Genomic DNA, 17,009 nt, shown 5'->3' with positions numbered 1-17,009 from the left:
ACATGTTCATGTAGTTGTGATGTACGTCTGTGCAAATATTAGTCCTTCGTGTATTAATGCAAAAAAAGAAAACTGTCCACAACTATTTATAATTAAATATGGAGTGGAAATCCAACGTATGCACATATATAATTCGGAGATAAATGTTTATGTACAAAGCACTTAATAAGGCAGTTGAAAAGGAAAGACATTAACATTATCTCTTTATTCACCACAGCCTTCCAAAGGTCTGAACTTCAGTCAGAACATTTTGTTCCTTACTGAAATCTTGAAGATATTTCTATCTGAGTGACAGAGAAGGAAATAATAATAAAAAAAATTTCAAATTAGTTAAGAAAAATGCTTGTATTTATATTTTTCTGTCAGTTTTATTGCTATTGATGTTAATACAGTAGTACTGTTTGGTGAATATAACGGCCACCCATAATAATGTGTATAGCTAAAGACAATCAGTATGGTGTAATAATAACAAGCGTTAATACTGCAATACTCAAAGAATGATGTCAAAGTAATGCTCAGTCTTTACTGAGTAGTTAATGTTTGGTGTAAAGCCCACAGCTCAGTGAGCCTTAGCCGACACCTTGTATTGGTGAGGAGTTCGTGTAGTTCCAGTGATTCCCTCAGTATTCAGTTCAACTCCTTCAGGAACAGAGAAGGTGAACTTCTGCAGTAAGGCCACCAAAAACAGGAACAGCTCCATCTTAGCGAGGCTTTCACCAAGGCAAGCTCGTTTTCCTGCAGGGTGAACACAGACACGTCATCAACAAACAGCGGTTTGAATACTGTCATGTGTTCTTGCTTAACTAAATTTTGATAATTTTTTACTATAACCAAAACCTCATCTAACCAGAACCGCTTCTTCTATGTTTGCTGTGCCTTCTACATGTTTTGTGGTCAACTTTAAATCTGATTACCTAAGACCTTCTTTCAGTCACACCTTGCTTCTAGCCAATGCAGGCCAGATTTGTGGAGAGCTTGTCTAATAGCTGTCAAAAGATTCTCCACCCTTAAATTTGAAACTCTTGCTGTACCTGCAGAGAAGGGCAGGAATGCTTCTCTTTTCACAAACTTCCCTTTAGCATCCAAGAAATGTCCAGGATTGAAGGTGTCTGGAGTCTCCCATTCAATTTTGTCAAACAGGACAGTGGTCAGCACGGGCATCACTGATGTTCCCTGAAAGATCCGAAGAATAACACAAAGATATTCCAGAAAAACAACATATAACAAGTACTCACACTTGTTTGTATAGTAAGTATACCTTTGGTATAACATAACCCCCCAGATTAGTATCCTTGGCAGCAACCCTCATTCCATTAAGAGGAACTATATTTCCTATTCTCTGGATCTCGTGGATTACAGCGTCAGTGTAAGGCATGCTAGATCTGTCGGCCATGGAGGGCAGGCGGCTCTGTCCAATCACTCTGTCGATTTCTGCTTGGACTTTCTCTGAAAGAAAAATAAATTGACAAACTTAGCTCCATTTGATTAGGGTTTTGTTCTGTTCCTAAAGGTTGTGTGTTTTGTTAGCTGGATTCCATGTCCAACGAACTAGAGAAGGTAAAACACCAGATTAAGCACTTCTTCACTGAGCATAAACACAATTTATTGCTATTGCCTGTATTTTTTATCACTTATGTCTTTCTACTTTAGTTTTACATAAAAATACAACAGCTATTTGTTAAAAAGAGTGACTCCTGTTTTTATTGTACTGCAGAAAAATGATAAAAATTGAGATCAAACTAAGGGTTAAACTGATGAAAGACAAAACATCTGATCTTGAGAATAACAAAAAATGTACTCATTTGTATTCCAGTAAAATTACAGGGATAGTTCAAGATATTGATGCAATGTTTTAGTAAAAGTTTATAAGACGTTAAAATGCTACCTGCAGTGATTAACTCATTTTCATTTAGGATAAATTCAAATTAGTTGGTCCTGGTGGGTGAAGCTAACAGTTAGTCAGAGAAGCACTGAGACCAAAGGGAGCTGCTAAAACGACTCCAATCTCAAGAAAGACACAATTTCCTATCAGTAATCAATGACTTCTGTATAAGTAACTGTCCAATGTAAATGTGTCAGTGCTGAATATCTATAAATCAGTATTTCTTAAACCACTAAGATACTTTTGAGATTGAAGTTGATTTTAGATGGAAGAAGTCTGCATTGGTCTCGGCCCTTCTTGGACCAGCGGCTAGATTCAGGCACAAGGACCTGGATTTATACTAAATACAGAAACTAGAGACGGCAGTGAAAGATCTAAACTGCTTAGAACATCTCAACAGTAACTAACTTTAAAATATTCTGAACAATCCCATTGATTACTATAATTGCTGTTACCTCCAAGTAATTCAGAAATGCTTTTGATTTAGTATTTATCGCATAAGATACCAGAGAGTAAACCTTTGAGGTCAACTCTCTGATAGGCTCATTTTGAAACCCACCTTGAACATCTGGATATTTTACAAGGAAAACCAAAGCCCACAGCAGTGTGGTGGCTGTTGTTTCTGTTCCAGCAAGGAAGAGATCAATGGAGCAGTAAACCAGATTGGCCTCTGTGAAGCCACGGTCTGACTCTTTGTGCTGCCGCAAAAAGAACAAAATGTTTTACAGCTTGGTAGAAATGATTGTTTCAGCCTGAACTTATTTTAATACAAATGCACACTCACGTTCTCCATTTCATTGAGGAAAGTGTCAATGTAGTCTCTGGGATTGTCACGATCCAGATCCTTCTTGTGCTGCTCTACTTCCTCAAAAATGAACTTTTCTACATGGGTGAAGTGACTGAATATTGTGTTGTGAGGACCTGGCATGTACTTCATCACATTAGGAAATGCCATGTAGAGCTGCTCGAAAGAAAGAAAAGGTCAAACTGGAAAAACTATCTAAATTCACAAGCAGGTTAGACTCCCCCAACAGTAGGGCATCGTTAGTGCCATTGTTATTTTAAGGTGTGAAGTGGTTTAATACTGACTGGACATCAGGCTTACTGTTGAACTGTATGTTTTTGAAAGATGAAATCTGAGGCCTCTGTTTAGAGTTGGTTTCTTTCATTTGGCATAAATGGCTTTCTTCACTCCTCTCACATCTACCATCTTTGTCTAAAACTGAAGTCCAATTGTTTTGTTTTTTAACCTTTTCTTGATTTACTATATCCTGGACGACTGAGAATCTTCACCCGCTCACAGTTAGTGACACAGAGACTTTCTCTCTTTGTGTTCATTAACTTACCTGACCCCAAATGTTTCCCTCCAGCAACATGGCTTCTGACATGCACCTGAGCATCTGTGTAGTCTGTGTAGTTGTATCTTTTCCCCATAACCAGCTGACAAATGATGTTGGACACAACATTGTTGAAGAGGCCTGCTGGACTGAAAGGTTTACCTGATGGAGGGGAGAGCACTACTTACAAACAGGCAATTTGCATTGCCATGAGCTAACAGCATGCTCTGCTTATTATAACCCACCTTTTTCCCTTTCCATTTCCTCCTGCAGGTATCGGATCTCCTCACAAATACTGTGCTCTAGTGAGTTTTTGCCCAGGCCAAAGTTGCGTAAGGTAGATAAAGCAAAACGTCACTGTTTCTGAATCAGAATCAGAAAATCTTTATTGCCAAGTACGTTTTTGGACATACAAGGAATTTGTTTTGGCGTAGTCGCTGCAATACAGTACAAATTAAACAGTATAAACATATCTACAATATAATATAAATATATGTGCACAGTTTTAAGTGAGTGAGAGTAAATGTAGAGCAGTATAGGATGTATAGGAGGGAGAATGTCAGGGTGGTTTCCGGGCTTTGTTAACCAGGCTGGTGGCAGATGGGAAAAAACTGTTCTTGTGGCGTGAGGTTTTGGTCTGGATGGACCGCAGCCTCCTGCCAGAGGGGAGAGTCTCAAAGAGTCTGTGACTGGGGTGGGAGGGATCAGCCAGAATCTTCCCTGCCCGCTTCAGGGTCCTGGAGGTGTACAGTTCCTGGAGTGACAGTAGACTGCAGCCAATCACCTTCTCAGCAGACCGAATGACACGCTGCAGCCTGCCCTTATCCTTGGCTGTAGCAGCGGCGTACCAGATGGTGATGGAGGAGGTGAGGATGGACTCAATGATGGCTTTGTAGAAGTGCACCATCATAGTCTTTGGCAGGTTGAATTTCTTCAGCTGCCGCAGGAAGAACATCCTCTGCTGGGCTTTCTTGATGAGGGAGCTGATGTTTGGCTCCCACTTGAGATCCTGGGAGATGATGGTTCCCAGGAAGCGGAAAGATTCCACAGTGTCAATTGTGGAGTCACAGAGGGTGATGGGGGCAGGTGGTGCTGGGTTCTGCCTGAAGTCCACAACCATCTCCACTGTCTTTAGAGCGTTGAGCTCAAGGTTGTTCTGGCTGCACCAGTCCAACAGATGGTCCACCTCCCATCTGTACGCGGACTCGTCACCATCAGAGATGAGTCCGATCAGGGTGGTGTCGTCCGCAAACTTCAGAAGCTTGACAGTCTGGTGACTGGAGGTGCAGCTGTTGGTGTACAGGGAGAAGAGCAGAGGAGAGAGAACACAGCCTTGGGGGGAACCGGTGCTTCTTCCATTTTTCTCCATTGCTCATAAAGAGACCAGCTAGATATTATAAAGCCAAGATAAAAAATGGCTTAGAATTTATCTGAGCTATTTTTTTACATAATCCATTAGGAAGTAGAGAGGGATTTGACACCTGAGGTTTCCTTGAAAAACCTGTCACCTATTACATCAAATGGTCGGTCCACAAAGTTCTCAGCTTGGGTCACTAATGCCTCTTTCACAGCCTTGTGTCCGCTCAAAAACATGACTGTCTCCTTGCCGAGGCGGAAGCTGAAGACGTTCCCATAGATGTCAGCCAACTGTGGACAACATAACAATGGGAAATTGCCACTTAAACAAAAAAACTCATTAACTCATACACATGCATCAATAAAACCAACAAGATTCAAGAAAAAGAACCGAAATGAAATTAGACACTTTTTCAAAAAGTTCTTCTGTTGTGTTCAAAAGCTGGAAATTTAGTTGATATTTACTATAAAATGCAAGACTTTCCCTTCAAAAAAGGGAAAGTCTTGCATTTTATAGGCTCATTACATACAGAGTGAAATGTTTCAAGTGGTTATTTCTGTTAATTTTGATGAGTAGTTACAGCTAATGAAAACCCAAAATTCACTTCCTCAGAAGGTAACAAAATGCATGAGGTGATCAGCCTGCAGATGTGTTCAGGAATCCCAGGTTGTTTCAATACCGGCCTTTAGTTTGTCTGCATTGTTGGGTCTGGTGTCAAAACTCTGTTGGGTCTGGTCTTGACAAAACTCCACCGATTCTCTCTGCAGGTCAGGTCAGGTCAGGTTAGGTGCTGGCCAGTCAAATGCAGTGATATCATGGTCATTAAAACAGGTATTGGTACCTTTCCATTAATATGCTTGGATACAGCACTTTGTGAAAAGCTAGCTTGTTTAGCAACGTCTTTTCACAGAGTTTGTCATTGACTGTCAAGTCAGGGGTTTTCCCAATGATTGCAAAGGCCACAGCATTACATTTTAAATTGGTCGTTTGCATCATCTGTATTCTCTATTATATTTTTCATTACTTGTGAGCCATAATCATCAAAATGGACAGAAACAAACAATTACAGTATGTCTGTGTCTGCAATGAATGTACATAATATGAGTTTCAGTTTTTGAGCTGAATTACTGATATAAATTAATGAGATTAAGATAAAAATAAGATGCACGTCTATATCTCCGCCACAAGATATCGGAAACTGCTTCAATTTGTTTAGAGAACCTTTTAATTTGAGGCCACAACTTAAAAAACAATTGTATTCAGAAGAGAAAATTCTAAGCGTGCATGTATTTTAGTTAGTTTATATTTTGTCAACAAATGAAGCTCTCCTTAGCAGCAATTCAGAGTTTGTGAGACACTTAATTCTCACACGTAAACCCCAAAGTCAACAAGCACAACTCACACCCACTAAAAATATGAAAGCTAAACCACTCATAAAAACACACTTTTAAAAATATAATTTAAGTGATAATAAAGGTAACATGACATTTCTTCAGATAACATGACTGTACATGCACAGGTGGTAACCCCCTAAACCGATAAATCAGTACCTTTTGGAAATAAATGTGTGGATGTTTGCTCTCCAAACTGAAGAAATTCCCCACAAAAGGAAGAGCTTTAGGTCTTGGCGGAAATGTTGGCGGTTTTCTGCTTTTGTAGAAGTCTGCTATCAGAAGACACAGAAAAATAAACATGAAAAGCCCCTTCACATTGATGCTCAACAAAAGATTATACAGCCACATGGCTAATGAGTGCAGAACTGCGATGGGAGCAGTGCCTGTAGTTATCCTCTTCTTGTACGGAGCGTCTAAAAAGTATTTCTAAAAAGCCTTTTTACGAATGATTGAAGTATTTTGTGTCGGGCACACCCATTTCTGTCAATTGAAACAGATAGCATCATGAAGGAGGAAGGACTTATATAACATGGTGCAAACCACCCCTCCTTGTCCCAAACAAACCTAACCACTATTGTACCAGTGTAATGAAAGCTACTGTAATCCACTGCTGTTAACACATTTACTCATTAAAGTATGAATTAAGAAGTATGATAAACATTTTGTGGCAATATTCTCATGGTGAAACTAACTACTTTGCTTATGTTCTGGTGCGTTGGTCTCGGGTGTTTTTGATGTTAGATGTTAATTGTAGGAAGGGAAATGTGCACGACTCCACACAGCGGCAGTTTTTGATGGGCGGTAACCCAGGGCGGCTTTAGAAGGGGTCACACACTTTATTTTTTTTATTTACCTCTTATTAGTTCTCTGAACGAGTTTACATTTTTTCTTGTGCAGTCAGTGAGGAGCTGGGGCCCTCTTGTGTTGAGTAGGTGCCCCTTATTTGTTTATGTCTGGGCTGCACAACATTTCCCTCCCAACACATGTCTGAGAGGATTTCCTGGATCGCTTTTTGGTGATTTCATCCAAACTGAAACCCACATGAGGAGGAAACTAAGTTAACATGTTACCTGCTACCATAAAAGGGGAGAAATTTGAGTCTTTGCAAGTAAGGAAGGTTACAGAAATGTGGTCCTGCATTTGGTTCCCTCCTTTTACGTATCACGTGGACTAACAGAATGATCTGGATTGAAATGGACCCTCTGCAGAAGGTAGATCATTTCACAGTTGCAATTCCCAGCTCCAGGCTCAGATCAGTTCCACATCATCTTCAAGCTTAACCACAGTTCAGCTCTCCACCTCAGTTTCAGCTCAGGTCCACACCACAGCCAAGAAAAATCAGAGCACTATATTACTGGGGGTATTGCTAAGTAAAGCCCATGTCACTAATGAAGTACTGGGCAACCCCAGGTTCCTAAGGAACAATGCCTCTCTTGGTGTAGTGGTGTTGCCACTCCTGTGAGCCAGAGTCCTTGGGATAGTATAGTGCACAGACCCATTCAAATATGCATGTTTATAAGAGGTCTTTAGCATGACTCTGCAGCAAGACCACTGAGTACAATTCAATGACATTCACACTGAATTTCTTTTCCTTTACATTGTTTTTCTGCCACGATAAAAGTAACATTTCCCTTATTGCATTACATGTTTCGGATAAGACATTACTGGTGACTGAGGACCAAATTATTCTTTAGACTAAGTGCCATTTACTTTTATGGAATTTATCTAACACTAATACTTTTATTAGATCGGAGTTGTTGTAAGATGGGAAACATTCATTTGGTCTTGTTCCCAGAAATGACCTAACTTAAAAAGTTTAAACGTCTTGCTGTTTATATAAATTGAAGTGGTTCAGAGATCTATCCACTCCTGAAAAGATGCTTTTTAGCGATCCACCGAGCCCTGCCTCTGAAAGAAATTCAAGCTTTCCCTTTAAGAAGCATGTTTTGGACAGCTCTTGTGTTGTCATTTTAGTTTTGTTGTTTCATGTACATGCAGGGGTTGGACAATGAAACTGAAACACCTGTCATTTTAGTGTGGGAGGTTTCATGGCTAAATCGGACCAGCCTGGTAGCCAGTCTTCATTGATTGCACATTGCACCAGTAAGAGCAGAGTGTGAAGGTTCAATTAGCAGGGTAAGAGCACAGTTTTGCTCAAAATATTGAAATGCACACAACATTATGGGTGACATACCAGAGTTCAAAAGAGGACGAATTGTTGGTGCACGTCTTGCTGGCGCATTTGTGACCAAGACAGCAAGTCTTTGTGATGTATCAAGAGCCACGGTATCCAGGGTAATGTCAGCATACCACCAAGAAGGACGAACCACATCCAACAGGATTAACTGTGGACGCAAGAGGAAGCTGTCTGAAAGGGATGTTCGGGTGCTAACCCGGATTGTTTCCAAAAAACATAAAACCACGGCTGCCCAAATCACGGCAGAATTAAATGTGCACCTCAACTCTCCTGTTTCCACCAGAACTGTCCGTCGGGAGCTCCACAGGGTCAATATACACGGCCGGGATGCTATAGCCAAACCCTCGGTCACTCATGCCAATGCCAAACGTTGGTTTCAATGGTGCAAGGAGCACAAATCTTGGTCTGTGGACAATGTGAAGCATGTATTGTTCTCTGATGAGTCCACCTTTACTGTTTTCCCCACATCCAAGAGAGTTACGGTGTGGAGAAGCCCCAAAGAAGCGTACCACCCAGACTGTTGCATGCCCAGAGTGAAGCATGGGGGTGGATCAGTGATGGTTTGGGGTGCCATATCATGGCATTCCCTTGGTCCAATACTTGTGCTAGATGGGCGCGTCACTGCCAAGGACTACCGAACCATTCTTGAGGACCATGTGCATCCAATGGTTCAAACATTGTATCCTGAAGGCGGTGCCGTGTATCAGGATGACAATGCACCAAGACTGGTGAAAGATTGGTTTGATGAACATGAAAGTGAAGTTGAACATCTCCCATGGCCTGCACAGTCACCAGATCTAAATATTATTGAGCCACTTTGGGGTGTTTTGGAGGAGCGAGTCAGGAAACGTTTTCCTCCACCAGTATCACGTAGTGACCTGGCCACTATCCTGCAAGAAGAATGGCTTAAAATCCCTCTGACCACTGTGCAGGACTTGTATATGTCATTCCCAAGATGAATTGACGCTATATTGGCCGCAAAAGGAGACCCTACACCATACTAATAAATTATTGTGGTCTAAAACCAGGTGTTTCAGTTTCATTGTCCAACCCCTGTACATGTAATGGGAACAGTTGTTTTCAGGTTCACCTCTTTGGCTGTCTTTGCCAGTCTTTGTAAGTTTAACACCCACAACATCTTTGTGCAGCAAATAGGTTGAGTTTATTTAGTGAAGTTGTCAGAGAACAAGTACCACCGTAGTCTGTTTTGTCAAAAGAGGAGGTTTATTGTCCTACATTTTACAAATAAGCAAATGTAGGTGCTTCCGTGCATTTGATACAGTTCATTAAGTTTTTTTTTCAGTCATCCAAAGGAGTTTTATATGTTCTCTAAAAGAAGGAATTGCTTGAAATTGCTGAGCACTTCCAGACTGATGGCTTTAAAGGAAGGATTAAAGTTTGTTGCCAAAGCAAACCCACTAGAGGAGACTAAATGAAGACTATTAGTGAGAACATCTTTGCTGTGCTATAAGTCCTCACCACGAACCCCTGATGCAGGACTTATTTTCAGTGGTTTTAAATCTACTCTAGCAGTTGGTCTGACTCCATAACCATAAGAGTACTAATACTTCAAAAAGGAGTATTTTACAGCTTTTTAAATTTTTGTCAGATCATTCTTTTACATTAAAAAATGCATTTAAGGCTTATTACACTTCTTCACCAGAGGTGCCAAAAACCTCAAAGGAATTTTCCTTACCCTAAATACCTGGCAAAATATACAATAAAAAAAGAGAAATGTTTCAGCTTCGGATTTTAACTGAACACAATGGTAAATCTATCAATTACACACTGGAAAAAGCTTAAAAAAATTAAATTTTTCTTTCAATATTTGGTAAGTTGTATTTTGTAATCAAACAGAGTATTTAAATGTATTGTGAATTGTTGCTTTTGTTTTTTGTCTTTATGTGACCTAAGATTTCTCGCTCATAGACTCCTAGTAGTGTCAGTACATCATAAGTTACATCATGCTCTGAAACCGTTTACTAATGTCATATAGTAAGTGCAACTACTATCCAGAATATAATGTAAAGCTATACACAGTCAACATAATTCCCAAACAAGACGCATTATTAAGACTCTGATTATAAAATTATAACAGCTTTGTCTTATTTATGTCTTGAGTAGAAATGGGAACGATGTACATCTCAGCGAGCCTTAGCGAACACCTTGTAGGGGTGAGGAACACGCGTAGCTCCAGTTATTCCCTCAGTACTCAGTTCAACTCCTTCAGGAACAGAGAAAGAGAACTTCTGCAATAAGGCGACCAAAAACAGGAACAGCTCCATCTTAGCGAGGCCTTCACCAAGGCACACACGTTTTCCTGCAGGGTGAACACAGATGCATGTTTAAGGCTTTTAAAACCTAACTTTGAAATTATTTAGTGTTGAATAAGGTATGTCAATACATCCAAAAAAAACAAAAACCATATATAAGTATTTTTCATGTATATATCTTTGGGAAAACATTACCTGTGTGTCAATGTCATGGGAAACAGTTGTAGATAAATTTTGTAACTATTCCTTAACTGTCAAAGATTGCGACAAATTGAATTTTGTAATTGTATTTTGTTTGCACTCAGGATGTGTAGAGAAAATCTGGGTCTACATCAACACTTCAAAAAAGCAAAATAAGAATAATTATCAATTGCTTGGAAATTTGAAAGGCGATCTGTGTCTGCTCAGATTAGCAGTGGTGCCTTACATTATTTTTTTTCTACATGAGAAACTTGAAAATTTTCCAAAGTGGACACAGGCTTGGTAAATGCCAAACTTAAATGACGTCATTGTGAAAAACTTTGAAACGTTTTTCATATTTATTATTGTATGATATACATCCTGTGCAGTTTAACCAAGGACCAAGCAAATCTTGAATACCGCGGAGGAATTATAGGAACTCTTAACTCAGAAACACGTTCGCTGTACCTGCAGAGAAGGGCAGGAATGCTTCTCTTTTCACAAACTTCCCTTCAGCGTCCAAGAAATGTCCAGGATTGAAGGTGTCTGGAGTCTCCCATTCAGATTTGTCAAACAGCACGGAGGTCAGCATGGGCATCACTGATGTTCCCTGAAAGATCCAAAGAATAACACAAAGATGTATGAGAAAACACTGAAATACATTATTAACTGTTGACTGCTCAGTAGATGTACCTTTGGTATAAGGTAACCACCAAGAGTTGTATCCTTGGCAGCAACCCTGAGTCCATTCAGAGGAACAATGTTTCCCATCCTCTGGATCTCATGGATTACAGCATCAGTGTAAGGCAGGTGTGGTCTGTCAGCCATGGAGGGTTGGCGAGACTGTCCAATGACTCTATCAATCTCTGCATGGACTTTCTCTGTAAAAGGAAAGTGAACAGCACAAAATTACGTACTAAATACCTTCAGTCACTGCAGAAGCATTTTTCGGATAGGACACCAGCTGAACACTTTTCCACCACATGACAGAACATTCTTTATTAATTATAGTACTGAGTTTAAGATACAGTAATTAAATAACTGAACTGAGATGTTGTGCATTTTCTTTATATTTTTATCTTTCCTGTTCCTAAGTTTTTTTCATCATGTTAATTTTCACCATCTCCTAGCCGTATATCATTTCTATGGAAGCAAATCGTTACCATATTTCAAATGAAAAAGCATTTCCAGAAATGCTTTTTCATTTTAAGAATGTGGCTGCATTGTTTGACTCATAAATGAAATTAGTTATCAATAATCCTATTTGCATTTTAATTTTCTTCTTCAAGACTGCTCATTCTTTCACTTAATTAAAATGAAAAAGAAAAAGACTTTTGAGATTTATTTTTCAAAATGTACCCCAGCAAATAGATACCAAAATTCAATTTGAAATGTAAAATTTGAAAATGAAAAAGCATTTCCAGAAATGCTTTTTCATTTTAAGAATGTGGCTGCATTGTTTGACTCATAAATGAAATTAGTTATCAATAATCCTATTTGCATTTTAATTTTCTTCTTCAAGACTGCTCATTCTTTCACTTAATTAAAATGAAAAAGAAAAAGACTTTTGAGATTTATTTTTCAAAATGTACCCCAGCAAATAGATACCAAAATTCAATTTGAAATGTAAAATTTGAAAATGAAAAAGCATTTCCAGAAATGCTTTTTCATTTTAAGAATGTGGCTGCATTATTTGACCCATAAATAAAATTAGTAATCAATCATCCTATTTGCATTTGCATTTTATTCTTCACGACTGCACATTTTATGCCATAATCAAAAAGAAAACAAAGCAGACATTGCTTTTTCGTTTTCGTGGTCTGCCCGCAAAGTACTGCTCAGAACTCGAAAACGAAAAAGCATTCCGAGCGGCGCAGAAGAGTGACGTCAGCAGCCGCTCTTTCTCAGCTCCCTGCTGACCGAGCTACCCATCTTGTTCGGTAGGGGGCGCTGTGCACGTCTGCATTGCATTACATTGCAAACGTGCCGAGAAATTGATTGAATTGCAGCAGGGTCGAGCTGTATGCTGCCATCTTTCTGTCATAAATCAGCCATGACTCTTGTCTCTATCCACTCCACACTGTGTTCTCTTCTTCACCTCTTTTGTGCACCCCCAGTACTTACCCATGTTCAGTAATTCCAATATTTGCATCTGTTTAGCTTCAAGTGTGTTATATTCACCACAAAGCATATCTCCTCCTCTCTGTGCTCCAGACCACCATATCCCTGCTCTCATTGCAAATCACAATATCATCTGGAAACGTCAATATTCATTGAATCTCCTGTATGACCTAACCTGTCAGTTTGTCCATTACGTTTGCAAACAAGACAGGACTCAGGTCCTTAAAGTAATCTCAGCTCTCACCTTGAACCTTGTATTACTCCTACCTCACACTTCATCCCTGTCTGGCCTTCCTTTATATTTAAATGTATTCAATTATGCTTTTATCTTTTTAGTTTAAAATGGACTACAACATGAGGAAAAACCCTATATTTTCATGAAGATAGTAACTAAGAAATGTGTTTTTACTTTGGTAGAGCATGACAACCAGAGGTCAAACTGAAAAAAGCCATTAAATATATGTATTTCAGTAGTATTAAGTAGGAACACTAAAGTTCTTGATTCACTCACTTGATGGTCATCCTGGCATCATACCCAAACAGTATTTCTTTTTAACAGTTATTTAATAAACGTATAAATCTGTCCCATTTGGCTTGGAACTTTGTATATATTGCATATTTGCAAGACAGGCTAACTTTAAGCAAGGCTGTTATCACTTTAGAGAGTCACGCCTGCTACCAACCTTGGACATTTGGGTTTTTTATTAGGAAAATCAAAGCCCACAGCAATGTGGTGGCTGTTGTTTCTGTTCCAGCCAGGAAGAGGTCGAGAGAGCAGAAAGCCAGGTTGCACTCTGTGAAGCCCAGGTTTGACTCGTTTTGCTACACAGAAATGTAAAGAAGACAGGTTGGTCAATGACTCATAGCAGAACAGAAATCGTTCTGTTTTAAAGTGTATTATCTCCAATCGCCTACATACACTCTCCATTTCAATGAGAAAAGTATCAATGTAGTCTCTGGGGTTGTTGTGGTCCAAATCCTTCCTGTGCTTTTCTATTTCCTCATAAAGGAAATGTTGTATGCTGGTGTAAATAGTGAAGATCTTGTTGTGAGGACCTGGCAAGTATTTCATCACGCTGGGGAATGCCTGATAGAGCTGTTCAAAGGAAAGAATAGAAGGTAATAAAAACAAAGTCCTTTTTCCTCTTTTATAATAAACCTCTCACATTCCAGTGTGTGACATGGTATGTCCTCCATCAGTGTTGTGGAACTTACTTCACCCCATATGCTCCCCTCCAGCCAAACCACCTCAGACATGTACTTTAACATCGTCTGAAACCTGTGGTCAGTGTAGTCGTATCTTTTCCCCATAACAAGCTGGCAAATAATGTTGGACACAGCATTGTTAAAGAGGCCCGCTGGGCTGAAAAGTTTACCTGAAAGGGAGAAAGACACGGTTCAAAAATAGAGCCACCTTGCACAATTACAGTACATCAACATTTTACAGTGAATGTAACCCACCTTTCTCACTCTCTATTTCCTCCTGCAGGTATCTGATCTCCTCACAGATGCTCTGTTCCAGTATGTTTTTTCCCAGGCCGAAGTTGCGTAATGTAGATAAAGCAAAGCGACGCTGTTTCTTCCATTTTTCACCATTGCTCAAGAACAGACCACCTACATATAAATATGCATACACGAAAATATTTAAATTGCATGTCATCCACGTCTGCCCATCGAAACCAAAATGTTTCCACACCTGAGGGCTCGGAGTAAAACCTGTCAGCAACTGCATTGTATGGTCGGTCCACAAAGTTTTCAGCTTGCATCACAATGGCCTCTTTTACCATGTTATATCCGCTTATAATCACCATTGTATCCCAGCCTAAGCGGACTCTGAAGACACTACCATAGATGTCAGCCAACTGTGGAGAATTTAGAATTCAGTTAACAGGGTAATTTAAATGGCAAAGGGACTTGGTCCTATATATGCTGAATATGCTAAGGTGTAAAAAATGTTTGTCTCCTTAGTTGGATATTCTCCTTCAGGATTTTCCATTCAGTTCGAGGAAATTTTAAAGGTCTTGGAGCAGCAAAGCAGCCCCAGATCATTGTACTACCACCGTCTGAATGTCAGTATGTTTTTTTTTCTGAAATGCAGTGTCAATTTTTCGCCCGATGCCAGAATGTGCACACCTTACAAATGGTTTCACTTTTGTCTCATCGGTCCACAAAATATTTTCCCCAAAGTGTTGGGTGTCAATTAGGTAATTTATTGTAATTGTGAGTCAGGTTTTTTTAATCGTATTGGTCTCGAACTTCAAAATTCTTGTATGGGTTTCATTATTGCCTCTTTCTTGTTAAAGAATCTTGAAAACTGAGGGAAATTGAGGCCAGCAGTGCTTTAAATGTTGTTCTGGATCCTTTTGTGACCTCCTAGATAAGTTGGGGATGTGCTCTTGGAGACAATTTAGTAACCTAGGAAAAACTGCATTTTGATGTATACAGGTTATCTTTGTCTTTGATTTTGATTATCTGAAAAACTGGTATGCGACAAATGAGCAGACACTGAAATCTCTTAAAGGCAAATACTTTTTCACAGCACTGTATTTTCAGCAGCTGTTATGTTTTGTGCATGCAACTCTATATTTGACAATGAAGTTAGCCCTTAATGTAACTCAATACCTTGGTGAAATAAATGTGCGGATGCCTGCTGTCCAAGGTCAAGATATTTCCTACAAAGGGAAGAGCCCGTGGTCCTGGAGGAAAGTTTGATGGTTTCTTGTTTTTCAGATAGTCAGCAATCACAAGGAATGATAAAAAGAATAAGAAAAATCCCTTTAGGTCGAAGCTCAGCAAAAAATTATAAAGCCACATGATTAAAGTGAGCAAAAACAGGCAACAGCACTTATCTGATGTCCTCTTTTTGTGAAGTCTGTCTACAGTTCAAGTCTGTAATACTAGGCCAGGTAATGGAAAAGCACAGCATGTCCTAGACTGTACAAAGGGGAAAGTGCTTTTAAATGCTGCAAACCACACCTACATGCTCTTTGATAAGCCTTGTAGTTGATGTAAGATAAAACCTAACATATCACTAATCAGTTTCAACAGAGTGATAATGAACATTTAATATTCAGTCATTATATATTCTACATAATATTAATGTCTAAATCCTTGCTGTGTTTGTGTCTCTGTTTGTGAATTGTGCAGCAGCTGGAAAATGGGCTTAAAAAAGCTGGACCGGTTTAAGAGCTAAACTTGGACTTTTGCACAGGAAAACTGGAGAACTATGCGCTACAGTCCCTTCAGAAATCATTCAATGTATTTTATTGCAATGTTATTTGGCAGATCAACACAAACTAGTCCATAATTTCAAAGAACACATAAAAGCTTAAGCTGTTTTACAAAGTAAAATGGACCAAGAATCTCATCTCTAGATGTGGGAAAGATAATAAAGACATAATCTCAAATACTTGCAGCTGTAATTGAAGCCAAAGGGAATTGGCCCTCAAGGACTGGAATTGGACACAACTCCTTTATTATTTTAAACAAGCTGAAGCCAGTTTGGAAACTAACCTTTGGGCAATTACATGGTCAAACTGGAAAGACATGAGCTGTGCTTAAGATGGTATTATAGGGAGCTTAGCTAAACACAGGTTCATGACTGTGCAAAAAATCTCCTTGTATAACACAAACATAATTCAGTGATTTTATTGAAGTTGATCAAATATTGCTATAAGAAAAAATTATTAACACTGCATTTTTTTTTTCCTTTGTTCACTTCATCTTCTTTGATTGTGTCCTTTGAGCTGAGCTTTTATCACTTATTAATGCTATAAGGTCTGACAAATAAGCCATCATTAAGAAGACTGTTTATTATGGATATTTATAGAATATAAATATTGTTACATGTTACAAAGGTTATTCTGGAGGTATTTTGCAACATTTTACTTCTCATCTTGGTTTGTTGTGAAACAGTGTCAAAATCCTCTTAAATTGCAATGAACATAAAATATGATGCACAAATTAAAACTGAATACCCCCCAAACTGCTCTTAGACATTAAAAAGCTTTTTCTCCCAACAGTTTTTCCTTTGACAGTTTTTCATGCATTCCCCAAATTAGAGATAAAAATAATCAATAAACTGTCTACATTGTTCCAGGACTGACAATTCCCACAGAGACAAGAACACAAAACACTAATCATGATTAATTACTTTGCAGACAGTTGAACATTCTTATCATGCAAGCCAAATCTGAATAATTTAAACAGTAAAAAGTTGAAAAATGTTTACAGAGCTGTTTGTGTATCATGAATAAACTATGTACTGT

The 17,009-nt window shown here is 39.0% G+C and overlaps 1 protein-coding gene across 1 annotated transcript; it reads right to left on the bottom strand.

The window, feature by feature from the left end:
- Positions 1-559: 559 nt before the first annotated feature.
- On the bottom strand, positions 560-15,648 carry LOC124874444. Its single transcript, XM_047375796.1, is given in 20 exon segments — positions 560-735; positions 1,032-1,173; positions 1,259-1,446; positions 2,442-2,584; positions 2,668-2,843; positions 3,229-3,283; positions 3,285-3,381; positions 3,465-3,575; positions 4,565-4,606; positions 4,701-4,866; positions 6,127-6,383; positions 10,314-10,487; positions 11,089-11,230; positions 11,314-11,501; positions 13,425-13,563; positions 13,661-13,837; positions 13,957-14,117; positions 14,203-14,355; positions 14,438-14,603; positions 15,364-15,648. Coding segments are annotated over 20 exon segments (3,045 nt in total). The 5' UTR covers positions 15,556-15,648.
- Positions 15,649-17,009: the final 1,361 nt, after the last annotated feature.

This window comes from Girardinichthys multiradiatus, chromosome 9 (assembly GCF_021462225.1).
Source record: "Girardinichthys multiradiatus isolate DD_20200921_A chromosome 9, DD_fGirMul_XY1, whole genome shotgun sequence".
Lineage (NCBI taxonomy): Eukaryota > Metazoa > Chordata > Actinopteri > Cyprinodontiformes > Goodeidae > Girardinichthys > Girardinichthys multiradiatus.
The sequence above is the reverse complement of the archived record's forward strand: the minus strand, read 5'-3'. Positions and strand labels throughout refer to the sequence as shown.